This window comes from Periophthalmus magnuspinnatus, chromosome 13 (genome assembly GCF_009829125.3).
Source record: "Periophthalmus magnuspinnatus isolate fPerMag1 chromosome 13, fPerMag1.2.pri, whole genome shotgun sequence".
In the NCBI taxonomy this organism is placed as follows: domain Eukaryota; kingdom Metazoa; phylum Chordata; class Actinopteri; order Gobiiformes; family Gobiidae; genus Periophthalmus; species Periophthalmus magnuspinnatus.
Window position 1 is genome coordinate 1,034,062 of NC_047138.1, and position 24,128 is coordinate 1,058,189.

Below are 24,128 nucleotides of genomic sequence, written 5' to 3' on the forward strand. Positions count from 1 at the left end.
CTTTTAAAGTAAATTAAAAAGTAAAATAAACAGTTTCACTTTCCATTCCCCGTTGTTTTGTTCTTTGTTCTTTGATACGTCCGCTCCACCTTTGGGTCGTAGCAGAACTTTATCTGGTTTCAGTCTGACACCTGTTCTGCTGTTAATGATCTTTTCTCTGTGTTTTTCTGCTTCCAGGTAAGATTCTCTCGTCACTTCAAACTGTCAGTTCTTGACATGTTCCTGTCGCCTGAAAGTGCCACTGAAAACACAAAAGTAGGTTAAACCAAACACACATTCACACACACGTCTGGTCACATGTGGCTTTGGAGTTTTTATCTCTGCTCTTGAGTAAAATCTGCCTGATGAACTATTAACGTCTGTATTTATGCAAAAGGTTATTGTGTAAAATGCTTTTATTGTTATTAATACTGAGGTAAAAGTGGTGAAACTGGTTCTCGTTCTCACAAAAGCATCAGTTTTAACTTTATTTCAGGCTTCGTTACAATTAAACAGGCAGATAAATGTGTTTTTATTGATTTGGTTCTGTTATAAATCCAGATGTGCTACTTGTTGACCCTTGGAAATTTGCACATTTGGTTCTATTTTCCATTGTTTTTTTTGTTTTTTTTTGTAGTAAAGCATGACAAGGTGAGTTTATTTGTATAGAACATTTAATACACAAAGTACTTTAGAGAATAAGAGCGAAAAAGCACAATGCAAACATAAATAATCATAATTAAAGTGACATTAAAAGAGCAGAATACATAAACCTCTCACAATTATATTTGAATTATCCAGACTGTTGCTTTATGTAACATTTCCCCACACAAACGCGAGTGAAAAACATTACGAGAGCGACGGTTTCCTCGGAGCGTTTAAATGTCAGCTCTGAAAGCCTCTAAGACACAAATCCTTCTCCCCGTGAGCGACGTTACAGGTGCTTTTTTTTACAACGTGCGGCGTGACTCAGGGCTGCGGGGCGGAATCTGATAAAAGACGATAAAACTCACAGCAGCTGGAGCGAAAGAGCAGAGGAGGACGAGGGGAAGGAACGAACGAGGCCTCGTAAAAGAGAGGACGTTTACGGAGACGCTGTCCTCTGTCTCCTGTCGGTAAAGAGCAGATCCAGTCCGTGTTGTTGTGTTCCACCACGTTTTGGCTTTTTCCGTTTTAAAACAGACCTATTAAGACAAATCGACTTTCTTTTTTAGAGCTTTTAAACGTGTTATTGTCATTTCCTCTCAACATTTACTCACCCGGAGTCAGTTTTTAATCGCTTATTCTCAAGACGACATATTGCCAATCAATCTCTCCGCTCCTGGCGTACGCCCACTGCATTTTATTTTCTTAATCAGTCGTTTTAGCACAAAGGAAAACAAAAAAAAACCTGCAGCGATCCATAGGAGAAGCTGACTCTTTTTTGTTTATTGTGATGACGTTTACGGCGACGTCAGCTCCCGTTGGACGCCGCAGTTTTCTAACGCAAAACTCAGCGGATTTGTTTATTTTATCAAGTCGTTTTAAATAAATATTGCGATTTAAAAAGTGGAAATTATGACATAACGATCCACGGGCGTCGTAGATTCTAACGAGCACAAGAACGAGCCGATGACGCAGTTACATTCTGATAATTGTTGTGTTAAAACGAGTAAATACTGTGAGTTTTCTGGTCTTGCGTGACGTTACATACACTGGAGTTTCCTTTCCTCGTCTATTTGAAAGTGGGTTAAATGTTTTGTTGTACTGTGTTTGCAATCACCGCTCAGAATCAATACTGTGGCTTTAAGCGTCGTTTTCCTCGGTTCACTATGAATATCTGATATCTCAAAATAAATTGCTTTTTGCCGATATTAATTTACAGGATAAAACAAGTGCGGTGTGATGGATCAATACTTACGTCACTTCATGTTTCTGTAATTCGCTCGTGTGTTTATGGAGACACTAGTGACCAGAGTCTGTTGTGATTGATTTGATTTTAACGTGTTTGTAAAGTCTAAATCGTGACCTTTGTGCTCGTTTGTGGAGGTCAGTGATGGGATTTCAAGTGTACGCCGCCATTTTGTGTGAGAAAAATCAATAGTAATGTTTAAGTTTAGCATTTACTGTATTTCCCGGACGATAAGTGTCACTTTTGTTCACAGTTTGTCGTTGGTGTGACTTATCCTCAGATGAGACTTTTATGTGAAATGATTCAAATCTATAATTCTACATCTTTGTTATTATCAAACTGACAACTGTCTATTTTATTATTATTATAACTTGACTTTAAAGATAAAATGTCTGTTCTTGGTCACTACTTCCTGTTAGCGTCACTACTTCCTGTTAGCGTCACTACTTCCTGTTAGCGTCCCTACTTCCTGTTAGCGTCACTACTTCCTGTTAGCGTCACTACTTCCTGTTAGCGTCCCTACTTCCTGTTAGCGTCACTACTTCCTGTTAGCGTCACTACTTCCTGTCCAGTTTTATCTCTATGTTTTAGCAGAATCTCACAAAAATTAATAAATCCTGTTAATAGATACTTTTGTTCTCTATTTTATTCTTATTATTATAACTTGACTTTAAAGATAAAATGTCTGTTCTTTGTCTCGGATTTTGTAAAATAAATTTCCCCAAAAATGCGACTTATAGTCCAGTGCGACTTATGTTTTTTCTTCATTATTCTGCATTTTTTGTCTGGTGTGACACATAAATACAGACATGTTTATACCAAAAGCAGGTTTTGCTTCACTCGGCCCAGATTCTGTTATTTTCTGATCTATTTTCTATTTTAAATGTCGTTTCCTCGTCACAAACAGACCTGGAGTTGTGTTTTGTTTCATTCACATGTTCAACACACAAACCCTGCAACTTATTAACACATCAGGCCTATTTTTATTAATATTTTAAATGTTTACATTAAAAAGTTCATATTACACAATTTTCTGATCTGTTTTAATGTTGTTTCCTCATCAAAAATAGTAAATATTTACTTTAAATACACTCAAAACTATGAAATATTGGCCTCATTAAAATGTTTTGACACATTTTCTTCCCATTTAACCATTTAAAATAGATGATTATGAAAGTACATTTACTAACTTTAAATTAATGTATTTTAAGTTGTTTTTTAAGTTTATATCACACAAAATTGACTCTTGTAGTTTTAATCCTTGTTAGTGATTTTACTCCCTCAAAAACAGACCTGGAGTTGTGTTTTGTTTCACTCACACACGTTAAACACACAAACCCTGCAGAGTTCTTCTCTCAAACTGAAAAAAACACTCCGTTCCACCTTGTGATGTCATCATGTGGTGATACAGGAAGTGCTCCACTGTGTTTTTAAACTCCACACACCTTCATTTATAGAATCATTTGGATCATTTCAGTCCTGAATTGACAATCTCTACTCAACAAAAAGTAAAAGTTGAACTTGAAAACTACCACTTGATGACATCACAAGGTGGAACAGAGCGTTTTGAGCTTTGGAGATGAGACAGACGAATAATAAAGGAAACAAAACACAACTCCAGGTCTGTTTTTGAGGAGGAAACAGGATTAGTACACGGTTTAAAGTTGAGACGAGGACATTTTGCGTAATATTTGACCTTTAAGACCCAGCGTGTCTGCGTTTTATATTCGCACAAATTCACTATTTCTTTTAAATCTGTCGCCGAAATGGAACCAAGGGCTAATTTCCTCCATGACCAGTAAAAGATGAAGAAAAACCACGAGGGAAAATGAAGACATGTGAGGCCAGGACCTAATTATGAGCGAGTTTATCAGCTTTTTGAACGAGACCTCTGAGTCATGGTGTGTGTGTGAGTGTGTGTGTGAGTGTGAGTGTGTGTGAGTGTGTGTGGGTGTGTGTGTGTGTGTGAAGTTTAAACCCCGTCCGCCTCAGTGTATGTTTGTCTTGTTTTAATTTGCATGATTTAACACTTTACACTGTGCTGAATTCATTACTGCGCTGTCCCCGTGGGAGTGTTCACTTTCACCTGTCGTCGCTCTTTTTGTTCAGTTGAAATAATTGAAAGAGACGATTTGTTTCACTAAATCATCCACACGCTTAAAGGTTAAAGGAAAAGGCTAATGCTAATAAGAGATTTAAATACTTAGTGTTTCATATTTCTCATAGTTCCACTTTGGCTTTAAACGTGATTTAAAACGGCTTTTTTATTTGTTTTTTTGTTTTTTTATCTGCTGATACCAGATACCAGTCAGTACAGTTCAGTTTATTTTGATGCTCACCAAAGTGCTTCACATAAAAAGTAAAATAAATAAATGGATAAAAAAAAAATACATGGATAAATAAAAAAATAAATAAATGGATGAATAAATAAATGGATAAATAAATGGATAAATAAATAAACAAATAAATGGATAAATAAATAAATAAATTGATAAATAAATAAATGGATAAATAAATAAATGGATAAATAAATAAATGGATAAATAAATAAACAAATAAATGGATAAATAAATAAATGGATAAATAAGTAAACAAATAAATGGATAAATAAATAAATAAATGGATAAATAAATAAACAAATAAATGGATAAATAAATAAATAAATAAATGGATAAATAAATAAATGGATAAATAAATAAATGGATAAATAAATAAACAAATAAATGGATAAATAAATAAATGGATAAATAAGTAAACAAATAAATGGATAAATAAATAAACAAATAAATGGATAAATAAATAAATGGATAAATAAATAAATTGTACATAAAAATACAGATAATACAAAACATGGGGAAAGAACAAATAAACACCTGTATAATCCTGTCCAGCTGGTGTTAAATACCAAGGAGAAGAGGTGGGTTTCAGTCTAGTCTTAATTTGCATTAAAAACTGCAAGGACCTGACAGGCAGAGGGCGCTGTCACGTCTGGTTTTGGGCACAGCAGCAGGACTCTGGGTGGAGTATTAGGTGACGCCGACATTAATCAGAACAAAACATAGAGTAGATGGTTCTTCCCACACGACACACGTCACAAAACATGTTCTATTTATTTATTTGTCCATCTTAGAGTTTATTTGTCTGGACGGTGTAGTGTGAAATGGGGTTAAAGAGCGAGGACGACATTCAGAAATTAGAGAATACAGAACCTGGACCTTGATCCTGAATTTCTTGACGTTATTATTATTATGAAAAAGTGTTTTATTTTCTTAATTCTCGTACTTCACACCTGAACCAATGGAAATCTTTGAACTGATCCATCCAGTTTTCCGCAGAATCACTGAGGCTGCGCTATAATTAAAATGGACATAGAAAATTGAAAAACTATCGCCCTGAAACTCCCTCGTCTCCACCCCCAGCGTAAGTCCATTGTAAACTGTCTCGTTCTGCCTTTGAAGCCGTGTTTAATTTTGCCCCGTGGAGTCGACCGGAGCTAATTTGCCCGAGCTCTAGTGGCCTGGTTTATATCCCACAGAGCTCTCCGGTCCCCAGTGCGGCCCCGGCAGTGGGATCCCGGCGCAGATCACAGCCTCTGTTCAGGACACGGAGCCGATAATTACATGAGAAAAGAGCCACACAGAGCGGCTCCACTCCAGCTGGACCGAAGGGGCAAAGCTCCGACACCTGCAGCGCAAACCCACATTAATTATCACAGTTTTATGCACGAAAATCTTTCTTCTAAACGTTAAAACCACTGCTTTACTCGAGTGGGTTCATATGAGGCGGCGCGTTGTGTTTCCTGTATTTATAGTTATTCCCGGGAGTCACAGGATTTATTTTTTTTCTTTTTCTCGCGTCGCACCTGAGGGAGAATATCCTAGTTTCAGGTTTGTACAGTCACATTTTTTAGCGCTTTTCCAGTATTTCTAGGCACTCAAACAGCTTTAGATCATTCATAAAACAGTGTGCGCTGACGCTGGAGGTGAAGTGGGTTTAGTGTCTTGCCCAAGGACACAACAACAGTATTTCTTTGAGGGATTTAAGAGCGGGATTTGAACCACCAACCTTGGACATTGGACAGACACCCCAACTGAGCTAAGATCGTGTATTTAGTAGGAACGTTCTTGATATTTCTGCTGTTTGAAGTAATTTATCCAAACAGAAATAATACGATCGATGAGGACGAAAAAACAAATGAACTGAAAGAGTTTTGTAAGGGCATCTGATGTAACGAACGACAAAGCCAAACTGATGAAAATGTGTTAAATATCTGTGGGAACCCTGCAAGAAAAAGGCGAAAGATGAAGAATACAGCCCCGTGATTATATAAGATCTAAAGATGTGGCTGATTGCAACAGGAACGGCGTAAAAATATCTCACTTTTGTCAAATGAAGGGACCTGTGTGCATCTTCTACACGTTTTTCCATGTTTTTTGGTGACACTGCATTAACTTTCATTCATTTTCTGGAGACCTTTACCTAATCTGAACGTAAACTCTAACCTTAACCTTTTATCTGAACTTTAAACTTTGTTGTTGATCTAAAAAGTAGAATAAAAATAGGATTTACCTCATGACGATCTGATTTGTGTCCTCATAAAAGACGATTTATCAATAATACTAATATAAAGATGGTTCCGTTGGTCTAAAAGTGTCGAGCTGCGGGAGTTTTTTTTGGTTTTTTTTGCTGGGTTAAGTCTCCAAAAGCTGCAAAAAGTTGTGTACATATTCACACGTAAACGATTCTTCCGCGCGTCGCAAAGAGTCCTGAAACTGCAGCCCGAGGACAAACCACCTCTTTTACCTTTTAAGTCCGTACAGGTTGTTTTTTACGGCTGACTGGGCTCAGATGTTTCGCTCTTTTGTCGTACAGCTGGAGTTTAGCAGAAAAAAGAGTGAAGAACGGCTTGTTTCGGGAAATTTTGGACCCGTTGTTTGCGTTGTGCGCTCGACTGAAATAGCCCAGCGTCAGGGCGAAGTGTGTCCAGACTCTGCAGCTGTCTGTGTCAGCCAACCCTGGAAATGCCAAGGTGTTCTGACAAGCCATCAAAACAATTACAACAATTATATTTTCAACAGTTATTATATCAACATGTTCAGAAAAGGTCAAACGAGTCACTCTCTATAATCGTGTTTGATGGCAGCGCCTGAAGTTTAAAATGGCGGCGTAAATCTGCGCAGAGACCGTCCATTTTCAAAGTCAAGAGTCCGACGGCCTCCTTAAAAATCAGAAACATCAGACCCTGACGTGGCACTTGTTGAGACACTTGCACTCTTGAATATTTAGGCGTAAAAATCATGCAGTGATGTAGAAAAGTCCAAACTTTATGCAGAAACATGAATTCTTAAGATGAACTCACACTGATCCATTTGGACGGCTCTGAGATGGAGATGAGGATTAATCACAAGTGTAGAATTATGGTTTGAGCTGGAGCCAAAGGTGAAGGCGAAACCAAAACAAACACGGCGACACCAGCAGACGTGTTTAAACCTGTCAGTGAGAACGTCCAGAACAGACTTTTAATCATTATATTTCAGCTCAAAAATAGTCTGAACTCTGCTCCACGGCACACGGCTTTACTGACGGAGGACGGGCTGTGGACCTTTTGATTAAAAAGACCCAAAATGATTACTGACAATCAGAGAAGACTTAATCTCAAGACTACACTATAGAGCGAACAATACTCATTAGTTGGAGCGTAATATTCACGTCACATACATATGCATGAGGGAGATGGGATTCAGAGCTGGAACTGTGACTTTGAAATGACAAATGTCTTTGCAAAACACATTTTCAAGGAGCAAGAGAACGACTTTTATAAGTTTGACAGTTGGAGTCTCACCATTTTACAGTTGTTTTTTTTAAGTATAATTGTTAATATTTTTGTATTTGCCCATTTCTAACCTCAGTTTTTCTCCCAGTCGAGTTACGTTAAAGTTCCTCTGGCCTCAATTTGACCTCAATTTGTTTCTCTTATAACTTTTTTTACAATTTGGAGCTTATTTTCAGTCTGACTTCCGACTAATATACAGATACCAAATGTATTTATTTAGTTGTTTTTTAAAATGTTGGTTAATAGGCCATATTTTAGTAAAGATTGTGCATTTTTGAACCTCAAAATCTCCTGCAGCTCTTCATTTCCATCACTGTCCTGTGTTTGTCGAGTACAGAGGTGGAAATTAAGTTGATCTGAGTTATAAGAGAAACAAACTGGGGTCAAATTGAACTTTAACGTAACTTGTTTTTCAGACAGTTCTTATTTTACAATCAACATTCATTCAATCAACTTTTATTTTTGACACAAATCATCCACATGAACCAAATGGCCCAATTTTTAACCCATTTGATGAAGAAATGTCCGAGTTATTTTTATTGTGAGTTATTTTGTGGGGTCATAAATCACCCCAGGATTAAAGAACATACACACACTGTGATCTTCTAAGAGTGTACGTACAAGTATTTTACAACTTAAACCCCAACCACAACATTTACGAGCCCATTTTACACATTTTTATCATCAATATCGTCATCGGGAATCGGATAAATATTCTAGTTTCGCAATATTCCCCACCCCTTTACCTGTTCGTATTCTTTTATCCAACAGTTTAAGATCTAACTTTTCCTCCTTTGTGTGTTAGCAGCACCTCTGACCTCGATATGACGCGTTTGGATTGTTTCATTGTTGAGTTAAAACAATGTGACAGTGAGTAATGTCGCCTCAGCCGTACATTTACTGAGTGGATGGCCAGGTTATCCATCGGTGCTAATCTTCCGGTGTTGCTCACGGTAAAGAAGGCCATCGCTCTTCCTGACACGTCTGATCTATGTGAGTTAACGCCGCGATTCCCCTCCCACCGTGACGCTCCGTTCATCCCGACGTACCTGCAGCAGCTCTACACTTACAGCACAAAACCGCGTAACGACTCCTTTAGCATTAGCCACAAACGTTCTCTTAAAGTTGAGCCAAAATCCACGTAACCAGCTCAGCCTTCGGTCCAAATCACACAGACTTCCCCCGCGTCGCTCTGACATGTACTGCACACGTACGGCGTTTAATCAAGATGAAATTAGATTATATTTCTACAAGGAAATTGAATATTGATCTGATTGTCTGTGGTGCAGCTCTTTGTGTTGGGGCAGTTGGAGCAGAGCCTCAGTCCAGACAAAGATACTGATTTAAATACTATAATAATAAGAAATCCCTTTTTTTTTTCTTTTTTTTTCTTTATTTATTTATGGGAAATACAGTACAAAACATAACAGGACTTGACAAGAAATAGAAACACGCACAGGAGACAAAGAAACAGACAAGAGAGTGATAAAAAACAAACAAAAACAAAACAGTACAAAGCAAAGGACAATACAGAAAAAACAAAAGTCGAGGTGAGTTATAATGGTTAAATTATACCATGATAATAATAATAATAATACATTTTATTTATAGGGCGCCTTTCTGGGCACTCAAGGTCACCGTACATACAATATATACAATATATATACATATACAGACAGTTAAAATCAACATTTATGAACATACAGTTAAAAGCTTTCAGATAAAAACATTGAAAAAGGACAGGGCAGGTGTGGATCATAAAGAACATGTCAGTCTGAACACGTGGGATTTGAGTTTGGATTTGAAGTGTGAGTGTGTCAGTGTTGCGGAGGTCAGGGGGGAGAGTTCCAGAGCTGGGGAGCAGAGCGGCTGAACGCCCTGCTCCCCACGGTGACGAGCCGGGCTGAGGGAACAGAGAGATGGAGAGAGGAAGAGGAGCGGAGAGAGTGTGGCAATATGGAGGAGGTCTGAGAGGTGTGGAGGTGCAGGGTTATGGATGAGGTCTGAATGTGTGGAGCAGGGTTTTATATTGGACGTGGTGTGAGATGGGGAGGTGCTGTGGGATGGATGGGTGGATGGGTGTGATGTGGTTGATGAAGGTCCGTGTGATGATGCGAGCTGCTGAATTCTGAACCAGCTGAAGTTTATGCAGTGTTTTTTGTGGGAGACCAAAGAGAAGAGAACTGCAGTAATCCAGGCGACCCCTACTTTTGATATAGAAGACCAAGTGGAACCAGGATTCATTTGATCGTATTTGCATTTTTACCGAATCGACACAAATCTTTACGTTTCTGTTTTGAATAGTGGAAAAAAAATAAAAAAAAATCCTATAGTACTGTACTGCGTTCTCCATTACTTTTCAACTGGATGGATGAGGCACTGTGGTGGTTACAGATTCACTAATAGATTGATTTATTTTTTTCTTGTTTCAGACGAATTGGGTCATTTTATTCTGAAGAATCTGCACATTCGTTGCGTATAAGTCGACTCAGCATTCGTTTGGTCAAAGTAGTTTTCAATGTCCTCTGTAAATGTGGTGAGCCTGGTGTTTTCTGCTGCCTGTGCATTATCACGGCTCATTACCCGTCTGGAGTCATCATACAGTTTGTACTCCACAGAACCGCTACGTAACATCTCAGAACTTCCCCACGTGAATGTAGAAATGCTTACAGACTTTGGAATATTGTGTACATCTTGTAAATACGAGCCGTTTTCCCGTTGCTGTGTCACGCAACGTCGTCCGTGCAAAACATCTGCTTCATTAGAGGCTTTAGTTTTACGGCACTGAGATGAACGAGATGTTTGAAGTTGAACCTGGGGTCAGAAATATGTTGATTTTGAGGAATACTTCAGTTTTCGTGAGTGGAAATATTTACATTGTGGACCCCATCCTTGTGACATTGTTATCTGACCAGAGAAAACCACACGCTTTGACAAAACTGGACAAAAACGAGTGGATTTGGAGCTGGATCTTAACTTCAGATCCTGTTTTCCTGATTTCAGGGCGTGATTGACAGGCGGATTAACCAATCAGAGAGATGCACGGTGTTTGTGACAAAAGTAACATGGCTGTGTGCATGTAGAAAAGAAAAAAGAAAAAAAACAACAACAAAAGATTGAGAAACAACAGATTTTAGCAGAGTCAACTGTCGAAGTTCTATGCTCTGCACCGTTTATCTCAGAAAAATGAGTTCTATAATCTCTAGGATTGTTTTATCTCAGTAAAATGAGTTCTATATTTCTCTGAATGTTTCTAATATTTTTGAGAGGAGACGTCTTCTGCATTTGACAAACACGTGATACAAAACGACTGGTTGGACCGTCTCAAATGTTCTTTTCTGGTGTAAGCGTCAAACAGGACAAAGAGACTGAGACATAAAGTCAGAAGGTTTAATGAGTTCTACAAAGGTAAAGTGAACAATGAAGCAACGGACTCTTTGGGAAGGACAGAAGAGAGTCCTGAGATGTTTACAGCTTTTATAGGACCTCAGTGTGTTTGTGAGGCGGGTCTTCTTCATCCTGGTGTTACACGTTAAGAAACTTTAGGCCACGTCGAACAGTGATGATAGTTTTGTGACCGTCTCAAATGAGGACGGAGGATTTTCACCCTTTTGTTTTGTTGATTCTTTTGGGTTTCATCAGGACGTAGAAGTGGTCCAGCAGGGGGCATTGTATTACTTTAGTCACTGACATATTGTGATTCGTACTTCTCTACACTTTTCCCATCGACTTCTCCTATTGGTTCGCCTCTGAGTGCTTAAATCCAGAAGAATCAGACATTTATTTACCTCTTGAAGGCAACAGGAAAATACAAAGTGCACCTGGTTTGTGTCAAAACAAAAATTCAGATCTAGCTCCAAGAAAATGGTTCTATTTTTTGCTTTCCCTCATCAGCGGGACCCACGGCTGCTGTTTTGAAAGACTAAACACAGACTCACTACTGTGTTATTAGATCAATCACTGCTGGTTTATCATTACAGAAGCCAAATAACCCAAGGCACGCTTTGTATTAGTAATATTATTTTTCTTTTATACTAGCAGCATGACATAATTGACCTTTTCTTGGCTGAAGATAAGGATTGAACCACAGCAGCTGAGGTTAATAAACAGTGATATTAGTGTCGTACAAAGGAATATTGTGTTGTGGTTTAATGAGTGAGATACTGATGACATTTTGTTTCCTATGCAAAGAAAACATGTTTTAAATGGGCAGCAGTCATGGAGTTTGCATATTCAGAAGGTACAATAGGGACAGAACTCACCTGAAAAATGATAATAATGACTTCCAGCTGCATCACATCAGATTTTCCTGACGTATCTTCTGATCTATAGATACAAAATGCTCATTATAATCTGTAATCTGTACATCGAGGTCTCGCCGTTCAGAAATAACGTCTCATGAATCGTCCTCAGTCTTCATCTTCAAATCATCTTAAATCTGCTCTGGTTTGATCCTCTCACTCAAGTGTCATCATGATTTAATCCAGTTGATAAAATATTCATTTAAATCTCCTACAGTAAACTCAGTCGTGACGTGTGTCTGATCAGGAGTGACAGGCTAAAGTAATGCTAACAAAAAGGAGCTTTTAGCTCATTGTGCGTCGGCTCACATTGACAGCGGCTTTCATTTAAAATAATGACACTGCTTAGAAATTTCAATTTCCTCTGAGCTGCTGCGAAAAATCTCAACAGTGAATACAAACGTCAGAGAGAATGGATAACCTTTCAACTTTAGAAGAGTAATATCACTGCAGAGACAGGACCAGAGAGTGTCAAGAAGTGGAGTGTGACGTCACCCACGGAGTCAGATGAAGCTCAGGTGAAGCTCTGATGAAGCTCAGGTGAAGCTCAGATGAAGCTCAGATGAAGCTCAGATGAAGCTCAGATGAAGCTCAGATGAAGCTCAGATGAAGCTCTGGTGAAGCTCAGATGAAGCTCAGATGAAGCTCAGATTTAAGGTCAGATGAAGCTCAGATGAAGCTCAGATGAAGCTCAGATTTAAGCTCAGATGAAGCTCAGATGAAGCTCAAAAGAGGCTAGCAGTTAAAGCACTTCCTGGATGTAAAGCTCTATATAGAAACCATTTACCAACAGCAGTTTACACCTGTTATACTTTTTACAATTTCCTCACTAAATATGTTTTTGCCGGCGTAGCGCTCAAGGAAAGTTAGTTTTTTTACTTAGATGACTATTTCGTTGTGCAATAGAGAAAAGTTAAATTAAGGGAAATTTATACCCATCAGTTTTGTCCATTAATATAGAATTGTATAACTTTGGACCATAGACTCTATAAAAAGTGTGAATTCTGGCCACGAGTATCATAGCAACCAAAGAGCCAATCAGGAGCGAGGCTGTTGAAGGTAACGCCCCTTCCCACTCGCACTGCTGCTTTAACAGGAAGCGAGCGAGCAACACTGTCAACTTTGTTTTTATTTATTGATTTATTAATATTTTTGATTGAGACGATAAATGTTAATGAACAAACATGATTCAATCAAACAGAGCGACCTCGGGGAAAGAAGGACCTGATGTGTCTGTTATTAATGTTTATATCTTGATTTACAGACACAATAGTGAAATAAAAACCCAGGATCATGTAGAGGGTTAATACGAACATTTAAGACCAGAATGAGACAGCAGAGACAGAGAGAGGACAGATTTACAAAAAAAAAACAGAAAATAAACTCAAAATAACAACAAAAAAAGAAAAAAAAAACTAAAACAAAAAACAATAACAACAAAAAAACAACTCAAAATATAATAAAAAATAAACAGAGAAGAAAATAGACAAAAAAATGAAAATAACTAAAAAAAATAAAAAAAATAATTAAAAAAGCTAAAAAAATAAATAAAATAATTAAAAACAACTTAAAAAATAAACTCATCTCAAAAAAATTTACCCCAGGATCATGTGGCGGGTTAATACAAACATTTAAGACCAAAATGAGTCTGACAGCAGTCGTTACAGAAAAAAAGGGTCCACAGAGTTCACAGAGTCGATGGAGCAGGAAGTGCGTCCATGATCACTTCCTGTTTGGCGTCTAGCAGGTTAGATATGTTCATTTATATAAACAGTCTTTGGACAGGACAAAGAACGACGCTGACGACACGGGGAAACTGTTTTGTGATTGAAATCCGCTCTATTTCAGTTTTATTCCAGTTTTCACAGTGTTATAATGAAACCTCAGGGAGTCGACGTTCAGTGTGTTCTTAACGCCTGCGTGAATAGTTACTTTAAATAAAATGAAAATATGAAAACTCTGTGTATTTTGTACAGAGAATCAGAAAAGTAACTGTTATGTCACCAAATAACAGGGAGGATTATTACATTCGTAGCTTAAATGTTTGATTTGTCGTCTATAGTTTATCCTGCCTCATTAAAAACATCAGCCTCTTGTTCCAGCTGCAGTTTCCAGTGAGATAATGCAGTACTTTTCTTCCTCCGATACTTCACAACAACTTTTTGTGCTCCTGGAGAAGTTTGTTTCTAAGTGTTTATTAAATATTTGATGATGCGTCACAAAGTGTATGCACGATGGGCCGGTTCAGCAAAAGGAAAGAGTCTGAAAGCTTTGAAAAGTGCTGCGTACATCTGGAAAAACATGTGCCAAAAAGAACGCTCTCACAATGAACGAAGGAAAAACGTGTGGCTGAAGTTTGAGGACTGGCATTGGACAAAATTATATAATTCTGTGTATTTTTTACAGCAAGCATCAAACGTTAAACCCAGTCTGCGTTTTGTGTTGCATCCCTGAAAATATGAAGAATCTTAAGAGTGATTTTATAATTGTTTCTCCGCAGGATTCACCCTCGTACAACAACAAAATGTCTCAAAACACAAGTCACAAACGCACATCCGGTAACCTTTATCTGAAAATATGGAGAATCAGTCCTCAGAGTGATTTATATTTGTTTTCCTCGTACAGGAGTTTGACACAGTGAAGGAGAAACACGGAAATCCCTCTAGTGGTGTGTGAAGGAATTACAATCGCTAAAACACAGGATCCCAGGCTGAGCAGCTGATCACAGATGATATGATTAACAAAAAAATAGAATATAATACACATTTTAGCAAACTTTTCACTGTATACTAACTTTATATTGTTTTTAAGGCTTACATAAATGACTATTTGTTGCAAACCTTTTACTGTTTTTAAATATTTTCTTTCATCATCACTTTATGTAAGAACAGAGCGTAGTATTAGGATCACATAGATTCAAAGATTTTATTGTCATGTTCACAGTAAAGAAACACATTTCCCTATACAATTAAATTCTTACTTTGCTGCCCACATTGGATGCCAAAGTATATATATATATTAAAAAAAAAAAAAAAAATTAAAGTATTCTAACCTTCACGTTTGCTCCTTCACTGCTCACAATTCCTCACAATCACAAAATAAATTAGCAAAAACATTTATCCAGAGGAACATCACATCCCTGTCTTCAAAAGTATGCAAATGATTATTTTTCTCAAATTAAATTGCATTATAAATTGTATTGTATAAAAGCTCTCTAAGTGCGTGGAGACACTGAAAGTTGAGTGGTTTGTCGTGACTTTCTACACTTAAGTACATTTATTTACTCATTATTTGACGGCGCTGTTGTTAAAGTTCAATCACATCCAGGAAAAACAAAAAAACAGCCCATACAAATAGAAATACTGAAGCAAAACCATTGAATCTGTGCGACTCACTGCAGCTTTGTCCTTCATCACTGCAGCAGAGAGAGAGAGAGAGAGCGCCCCCTGTGAAGAACCAATAAAACACACGACATCTTTGACGTTTGTCTCTGAATCCAAATGTGGAAATATGAAAATGTCCTTTTTAGGCTCCCGTTGATGCTGTTTTGTTTATTTCCTGTGTAAAAGGGAAGCTAACGTGCTAATGGCTGATAGATAGAAGTGGTTTTTGTTTGTTTTGTTTTTTACTGCTACATGACTTTAAAAACTCATTTTGCACCAACAATGGGACAAGATCTAATCCCACCAAATCTCACGTGATCAAAATGTCACAAGATCGTCCTCGCTGCAGAATGATCTCGTAAATTCTCTTTTTAATATAAAATATGTTCACACTGGGTTAAATTAAAGTTTATCACAGACCCAGTGGTTTTACTAAAAAATGCAGAAGAAAAATGTTATGAAAAACTCAACAGATGAAAATTTAACCCCAATAAAATGTGCATGAGTTTTTAAAAACTCCTTTTCTCTTGTTGTCCTGGGCCCAGGGTCATGTCCTGGTCCCGTGTGATTAAAGTCTCGTCACTTCACTAATTAGCTCTTTGTAAAATCATTACATCTAAAATCATCTATTTAGACTAGATCATAGTCACTCTGTTTGCTGTCTGATCTTCTGTCTGCTCCTGTGTCTGCTCCTCCCTCTGTCTGTCTCTGATTTTTCTTCTGACGTCGAGCTGTTTGGATTCACCAGTTTTGTTTTTTCCTTGTGGTCCATGGATTCTGGATTCGTGAGATTACGAACTGAATTTGCGTTTTTTGAACTGAACTAAACCCTAAAAAAGAAAAAAACTGAACTCTCTCACACAAAGTCAAAACACTTGACAGGGGCTTTGTTTAAAAAGGTTTATTTTGTTCAGTTTCATTTCATTAAACAGTGTCTCCTTATGTTTGGGCTTCTGTCAAATACATTTTATTTTATTTCAGTCCCGTCTGTTCTGTGTCGTTCACGTTCAAACTCCTCTGTGTTTGTCTTAAAGCGTCGATCACCTTAAACAAAAGCCCAACCGACTAAAAATGCACTGGTAGTTCCACACAAATAGTACTGATCTGCAGCTGTTCACAAATGAATCATTAAAAACAAAAAAACATTGGAGACATTTCAGACGCTGTGCACAAAAATGTCCTGCATCTAACCACAATAAACCTTCCCTTTGTGCAGTGAGTTCAGTTAAACTCACATAACGTTAAGTCTAATCATTTCATTGTGCGTTTGAGTCGCTCATTTATTCTCGATGTAATATAATCTATTATTAAAGCCCTTGTCCACTTAATTAATGAGTTATGTTTCCTCTGAACATGTTCTCCAGAGACTCGGGCTATAAATGTGCTCCCCGGGTTTAAAATATAACAACAGTTTCATCTTTTATTTAAAGCTTAGTGTCTGTGTTTTAATATAACCAGGTCTGATGCAAAACCAAGACACAACTGGCAGCTTTGAGCCTGATTTCACAGGAAAGTCTGAGATTTCGATCGTTCGCACCTAAATTGACAGTTCGTTCACACAAAGGGAACGAGCGAGGACGTAATTAAAAATGTGGTGTTAAGATCGTCCGTTTAATCCATAATTTTGATGATTTAGGCCATAATTTAATCTTAAGGACTGATATTTGTTTGTGTTTTAGAAGCAAAACTTATTATTCCAATTCAGCCTAATCAAAAAACTCAACTCCTCCCCTCTCTTTGCTCGCTCACTCCCCCTTCAGAGCGTGATCACACATCCGCTGCATCGCACTAAAGACTCTACGGCTCTTCACATCCCGTTTTCAAACTCCTGTGGACCCGTCTGTGTCATGGTTTTGTGTATTTATGCAGGATTTTCGTGTGGGCGTGTGGGTGACGTAGGCGTGTGGGTGACGTAGGCGTGTGGGCGGAGCATTAGACAGAATCTTAAAGCTAATCGTAAGGAGGATGACATCGAGGGAACGTTCTAACTGTTATGACTCAGCTCAGTGGGAAAGTGGAAGCAACAAAACAAGATGGAAATTATCTTTAGAATTTATTAAAAAGGAATGTTGTAAAAACGAACAAGAAGAGGCTCAATCACAGAGGTGCGGAGCAAAGGCGGCGTGCTGTTCACTGAGAGAACGCAGCAGCCAGGAGCGGCAGGGGGCGGGGCCTTTTAAGGGTGTGGCAGCTGCAGGTGAAGACCCAGGAGGGGCAGGGGGCGGGGCCTTTTAAGGGTGTGGCAGCTGCAGGTTTGTGGGTGGAGCATTAGGCAGCATTTAAAGGTGTGGCAGCTGAAGGTGAAGACTCAGGAGCGACAGGGGGCGGGGCTTTTAAAGGCGTGGTAGTTGCAGGTTTAGACTCAGGACTGACCAGGCTCCAGGCTCAGAGGGGCCCAAACTGTTTTTTAATTTATTTTTTTATCAAGGGCCACATCTTAAAACATATTTGAAGCGTAGAGCCACAGACGAGGGTCAGTGCGGCGCTTTATCCACACCTTTGACAGGTTTGTGTGTTAATAAACCTTAAAACACATTCACTTTTGGGCTGTTTCATGATGCAATGTGATGTTTGAGGTTAGAGTGATAGAAATAGTTTAATTTGCTGTAAAAAGTGCTGCTTATGATCAATTGGGCCGGATCAGCGGGAGGTCGGAGGGCCAGTAAACACCGGTCTGAGAGCCGCATTTGGGATCCGGGCCATAGTTTGGACACCTCTACTCTCGGGCGTCGCACCGATGAGCAAATACGACTCAGGAGCCAATCAGGTGCCAGTTTAACAGCGGTAGGAGGAGCTGGAGGTCTGGGCCGTAACAATAACATGTTAGAGTTAAAAACAATATATATATTTTTAACTTTATCATTCAGGAAGTTTGATTTCACAAAACTGGACACAAACTTCAGGCATGACGATCTGTTGGCAAAAAGAGAATCTAGGATGTCAATAATAATAATGATAATCTCACGTTACATAATCACAGCGTTAAAGTCTTTGCATCTTTATTTGTGTTATATCCATATACATCCAGGTCAAAGTTCACGTTTTATCTCCTGAAATGTGCCGTTCGCTCGTCGTCTATGCTCCCTGGAGGTTATTTCCTTTTGGTTTTTTCTGTAAAATAAAACCATTACACTGTGAAACTGTCAGTCCGTTTCATTGACAGGGATGTTTGTCTTTTCGGGCTGATCGCTGCATCGTTCTCCTGCTCTGAATATCTGTCAGACGGGTCACATTCTGCCTGAGGAAGCTGTAACCGAAGCCGCCGAATCGCTCCGTTTTTGCTCATTAGTTGAACACTCTACGCCCACTCGTATCTCCAAACGTGCAGGTTGACTTCTCTTCACATTCAATTACTTTTCGCAGTGTTTTTTTTAAGTTTTTGGGCAAATTTCAACTGTTCCTTTCTATAAACTTACGACAAAATGAGTCTATAATACATGGAAACAGTTATAGATTTAATCCTTTTATATCTCTGCATAAGTTTTGTGAACCATTGTGACTGATTTTTTTTATTTTAACGTTGTATTTACACGTCAAATTACAACTTTTTGGATATAATAATGTTTCCGTTGAGGTTAAATCCACTTTAACCCATTGCAACTGCCGCTATTTTGAATACATTTTGTCATATAGTCATTTTTATGCATTTATTTCTTCAATGCAGCTGATATTTTTTCCAATATAAACGCAATTTGACGACGTTACAGGCAATTACCCAGTCAGTTCAGTGAAAACATACATGTAATAAGATGTAAATGTAATATCCTGCTGCTGGAATATAAACATTTGGTAAAAATAGATGATATGGACTGGAGAAATAATATATAAAAGTGTCTGCTCAGCTTTAATCTACGACACTCGTGGATCATTATGTTATAATTTGAAAACGGCGCTGCCCGGTGGGAGCTGACGTCGCCGTAAATGTCCTCACGGTGAAGAGTCAGCACGTCCGATGGATATCTGCACGTCACACGAGCGAGCAGCAGGGGTTTTTTTTTTGCATTTGCACCAAAAAGACTCATGGGCACATCATTGATTAAGAAAATACGGTGAAAATAAAGGATTAAAATTGTTCAAACACGCACGAATCAAGAGGGTAAATGAGAAGGAAACAACTGTAACACAAGACGATGTTGCATAATCGTTCTGCTGTGATGTTGCTGATATTTCCAGTGTAAACCCTCAGTGAAAACATTTATGTAATAAGATGTAAATGTAATAATCTGCAGAGCTGATGTTTGTAAATGACGACGTTCACTGGGTCGAGTCCCGCCGCTGGAATATAAACACATTTAGTGAAAAGACACGACATGGAGACGTAAGACTGAAGACGAGGACAGTCTGCTGCGCGCTTTAGTGCTTTAGTCCTCGGGGATGCTGTTGCTTAGTGTAAAATGTCCCACAGTTTGGCTTTAATCCAACTTTCAGCTTTATTTTTTATGATTACGGGTTTTTAAAAAATGTTTTTAGTACCAAAACACAACTGGAAACATATGTATTCTTATTCTCTCTGTCTCTGTGTCTTTGTCTCTCTGTCTCTGTCTCTCTGTCTCTATGTATCTCTGTCTCTGTGTCTCTCTGTCTCCTTGTCTCTATGTCTCTGTCTCTATGTCTCTCTGTCTCCTTGTCTCTGTCTCTCTATGTCTCTGTCTCTATGTCTCTGTCTCCTTGTCTCTGTCTCTCTGTCTCTCCTTGTCTCTGTCTCCTTGTCTCTGTCTCTCCTTGTCTCTGTCTCTCTGTCTCTCCTTGTCTCTGTCTCTCTGTCTCTCCTTGTCTCTGTCTCCTTGTCTCTCCTTGTCTCTGTCTCTCTGTCTCTTTGTCTCTCCTTGTCTCTGTCTCTCTGTCTCCTTGTCTCTGTCTCCTTGTCTCTGTCTCTATGTCTCTGTCTTATTGAGATTAGGTTGTGCGTTATTGTCTCTCCACAGATGGACACTATAATGTCATACTGTGGAACATTCCCAGTGAAGTAGTAAGCCTGGGTATCGTTAAGATTTTGCATAAGCCACGATACGATTCAGTGAAACATGAAGGTTTTCGTGACCCCATTTTCACAAAACATAAACATTAACGTTGCGTTTATCTTCTGTTTATTGAAGCTGAATAAACATAAAGTGCGTTTTTCTAACTAGAGGCACACACCAGACTGTTGCATCGGTCGATATTAATCATCCACAGTTTAAACGAGCTCCACGTTTACATTTACGGCTCTGAAGCGTCACAACATATCGATTAAAACAACTGAGAGACTGAACGTTTTTTTGTTAAACCTCTGTCTGTGCAAAGATAATATGAAATACACCTGTTTTAATCAACAAAACGGTGAATTAAATGTCAAATTTCAACGTTTCTTTCCTCTAAACGAACAGAATAATGTGGTAAAATATCTAAAAAAATACATATATATATATTGATACAGCAGCCCATGATATCGACACAGTATCATTAAATCAAACGATGCGATATACCAATATTTTGATAATTTCGCACACTTCTACAAAGCATTTCCAAGGCGATGAGCAGCACAATTGTCTGTCGCTTATAGAGTTTGTATTACACTGAACAAAGGTCGTCACTATCTGTGCGTCTCGGGTGATCAGACCCGGTGTAACGTTCCACAACGAGAGCGCGGTGAATAGACTCTGATTTAAACTCCGCTCTCATCCTCATGTATCTGAAACGTCACAAAATACAGTCAATGAATCTAACAGGACCTTTGTGATTCCACTTTGTAGTTTTTGTGTGTGTGTGTGTGTGTGTGTGTGTGTGTGTGTGTCAGGAATACACAGGAAAAATGAACAAAACTTAAACGTGTGGCGGGGACATTTTGATACTGTAATTTTAATCAGAGGAGATAATGAGCTCGCTTTTCCAGCATGAATGGAGCCGCTAAGTATCTCTCGTTTCGCGGTTACGCTGGAAAAACCAGAGATGAGTTTTAAAGTTCAAACTCATTGCACTGTTGGAGTTTTAAAGGGTGAACTCGCCGCGGAAACGGGCTTAAACGGAAAGCGATTGCCGTTTATTTTAGCTCTGGATTTTTTTCAAGGGTAGCACTTTTTCATCTCTAAAGCGGCGGAGCTATTCAGAGTGAAACTATAAGGTCACGGTGGACTTGAATCACGCCGTTTTCTCTGTTCTGTGGCTTTTTATTACCTCGTGCGGGTCGTGAAATGATGCACGATCCGTTGCCAAAGACGCGTGATTAAGATAATAACGCCAAATCGTTTGAGGATGAGCAACAGTCGGGTTATCACGACCCGTCAGCCCCAGACTCTCCTCACACCTTTGAGTTGTTTCTTTTTGAGTCTGAATAATGTGATATTTTCCAGCTCCTGCCGATGTGAGTCTCTTGTGCTTTCAGGGATTCTGCGAGTGTCCAAATATAGAGCAGTCCGTCACGGGATAGTGCCGACTGATCCCAGAGCTGATACTTTCTATTGTCGGGATTTAAAACGTCCTCTGGGAAAATTTAGCAACTGTTTGTCTTCGTGAATGCTGGTTACACGCAGGAATTTCAGCTTTTCTGGTGTTTCTTGTCTTTTACTGTTGCATATACATGTAAAATGTTAAAATACACTTTGGAAAGTACTTTGATTTTCTATAGAGGTGAAGTAAAGCAGCGTAAACCCCCATCGCTCGGCCGGTGTCTCATCCTCCTCGTCCCAAAGTGTCATATACCGTTGCACTTTGCTAATGCAGCTTGAAGGAGCCTGTTCTCTTGATGCTTTTGCTCTACTCACTGTCCATCTGGCTATAATACATTTCTGAAAGCCCAAACGTAGATGAAAGTGCTGCCGTCTTTTGTATTATTACACGAAACACATGTTCACAGCTTTGTTCGTTGTGTGTGGTGTGCGTCTGACTGTGGTGTTTGTGCGTCTGACTGTGGTGTTTGTGCGTCTGACTGTGAGCTCGGTTGGAGTCAGATCACAGATAAAACCTACTTTGAGTTTTATAATAGAAACACATGTCAGGTTACTCTTTATGTTTTAAATACAGACACTCACCAAATACATCATAGCAGTGTTTTCACTTTGCTGCTTAATGACAAGTTTGGAAAATCAAAAGATTATTATTTTTTCAGAGCCAGTTTTTATTACTCCTTTTTCCAACCAGTGGTGAACGAGTGAACGTTCCCAGTGCAGATATGTCCTGAGCTCAAAGCTCCGTCTATTTCCAGTGACTTGATCCCAGTGGTTTGTGATTTATCTCTGTTTTGTTCTTATTAAACTTGAACTCTCTCTGCTCCAGAGCTGCTCCAGAGCTGCGTCAAACCTGTGCAACTTTCCCTAAAGACTGTGGAGCAAACACAGCCTGGAGCGACTGTCGGGTCTGGACCCAGTTCAAATGGGCTGTTTTGTCAATTAAGGCCCGTAGAGAAACGAGCCTAATTATGTGCACCAGAGCAGGAGGAGTCAGACGAGCAGGAGGAGTCAGACGTACAGGAGGAGTCAGAGGTACAGGAGGAGTCAGACGAGCAGGAGGAGTCAGACGTACAGGAGGAGTCAGAGGTACAGGAGGAGTCAGACGAGCAGGAGGAGTCAGACGTACAGGAGGAGTCAGACGCACAGGAGGAGTCAGACGTACAGGAGGAGTCAGACGAGCAGGAGGAGTCAGACGCACAGGAGGAGTCAGACGTACAGGAGGAGTCAGACGCACAGGAGGAGTCAGACGTACAGGGGGAGTCAGACGTACAGGAGGAGTCAGACGTACAGGAGGAGTCAGACGCACAGGAGGAGTCAGACGTACAGAGGGAGTCAGACGTACAGGAGGAGTCAGACGCACAGGAGGAGTCAGACGCACAGGAGGAGTCAGACGTGCAGGAGGAGTCAGACGCGCAGGGGGAGTCAGACGCGCAGGAGGAGTCAGACGCGCAGGAGGAGTCAGACGCACAGGAGGAGTCAGACGCACAGGAGGAGTCAGACGTACAGAGGGAGTCAGACGTACAGGAGGAGTCAGACGTACAGGAGGATTCACACATGCACTAGAGGAGGTTTCGGGCATATACCAAAATAAGTCCTCAATTAAAAGAGGAATCCGCTTGTTTCATATGTGCAAAGGCAGAGAAAAGAGAAGACCAGATGATGGTTTTAAAAAGAGTGACATGTCCCTCACAGACGGCTCCTGTCCTGTGTGTCCAGACTGAGGACTGTATCACTGTTAAAAACATGTCTCTTATGTGAAATGTAACATAAATACTTCCTCTTAATGCTGTTTGTCTGTTAAAATGATCCAGACTTGAGCCACATGTGAGGCTCCTGAATGAAACACTTTAAGTGACATTAATGAGGACATTGTCTCCGACTCTGGTCCAGTTCCACAGTGACATTTCACATGGATCAGAGGTCTGTCTCTGTCTCTCTGTCTCTGTCTCGTTCTGTCGGTCTGTCGATCTGTAGGTCTCTGTCTCTCTCGGTCTCTCTCTCTCTGTCTCTCTCTGTCTCTCTCTGTCTCTCTCGGTCTCTCTCTCTCTGTCTCTCTCGGTCTCTCTCGGTCTCTCTCGGTCTCTCTCGGTCTCTCTCGGTCTCTCTCAGTCTCTCTCAGTCTCTCCTCAGCTGTTTGACTAATGACTTTCATTAAAACAAAATCATGTTGAGTTACACTGGGTCATTTTGTCGATGAGCAGTATGTTTTCCGTGCATTTTCCGTGTGTTTTCCGTGTGTTTTCCAGATGCTCTTTTAAAGTTGGCTTGTACTGTTGTATTTATTACAGTGTGGACATGTTTATTATTTTATTCAGG

The 24,128-nt window shown here is 39.4% G+C and overlaps 1 protein-coding gene across 1 annotated transcript; it reads left to right on the forward strand.

Annotated features, from left to right (window-relative positions):
- Positions 1-8,611: 8,611 nt before the first annotated feature.
- LOC129456742 (involucrin-like) lies at positions 8,612-23,375 on the forward strand. The gene is made up of 2 exons (XM_055226170.1): positions 8,612-8,786; positions 22,792-23,375. The coding sequence occupies exons 1-2, from the start codon at positions 8,612-8,614 to the stop codon at positions 23,373-23,375; spliced, it is 759 nt and encodes a 252-aa protein (XP_055082145.1).
- The last annotated feature ends 753 nt before the right edge of the window (positions 23,376-24,128 follow it).

What these genes read in the sequence shown, in the direction of transcription:
- LOC129456742 (XM_055226170.1), top strand. Translation starts at nt 8,612, where the DNA reads ATGGCCAGGTTATCCATCGGTGCTAATCTTCCGGTGTTGCTCACGGTA. An exon ending in CACTTACAGCACAAAACCGC is followed by an intron (nt 8,787 to 22,791) that starts GTAACGACTCCT and finishes TATGTGCACCAG; the next exon opens with AGCAGGAGGAGTCAGACGAG.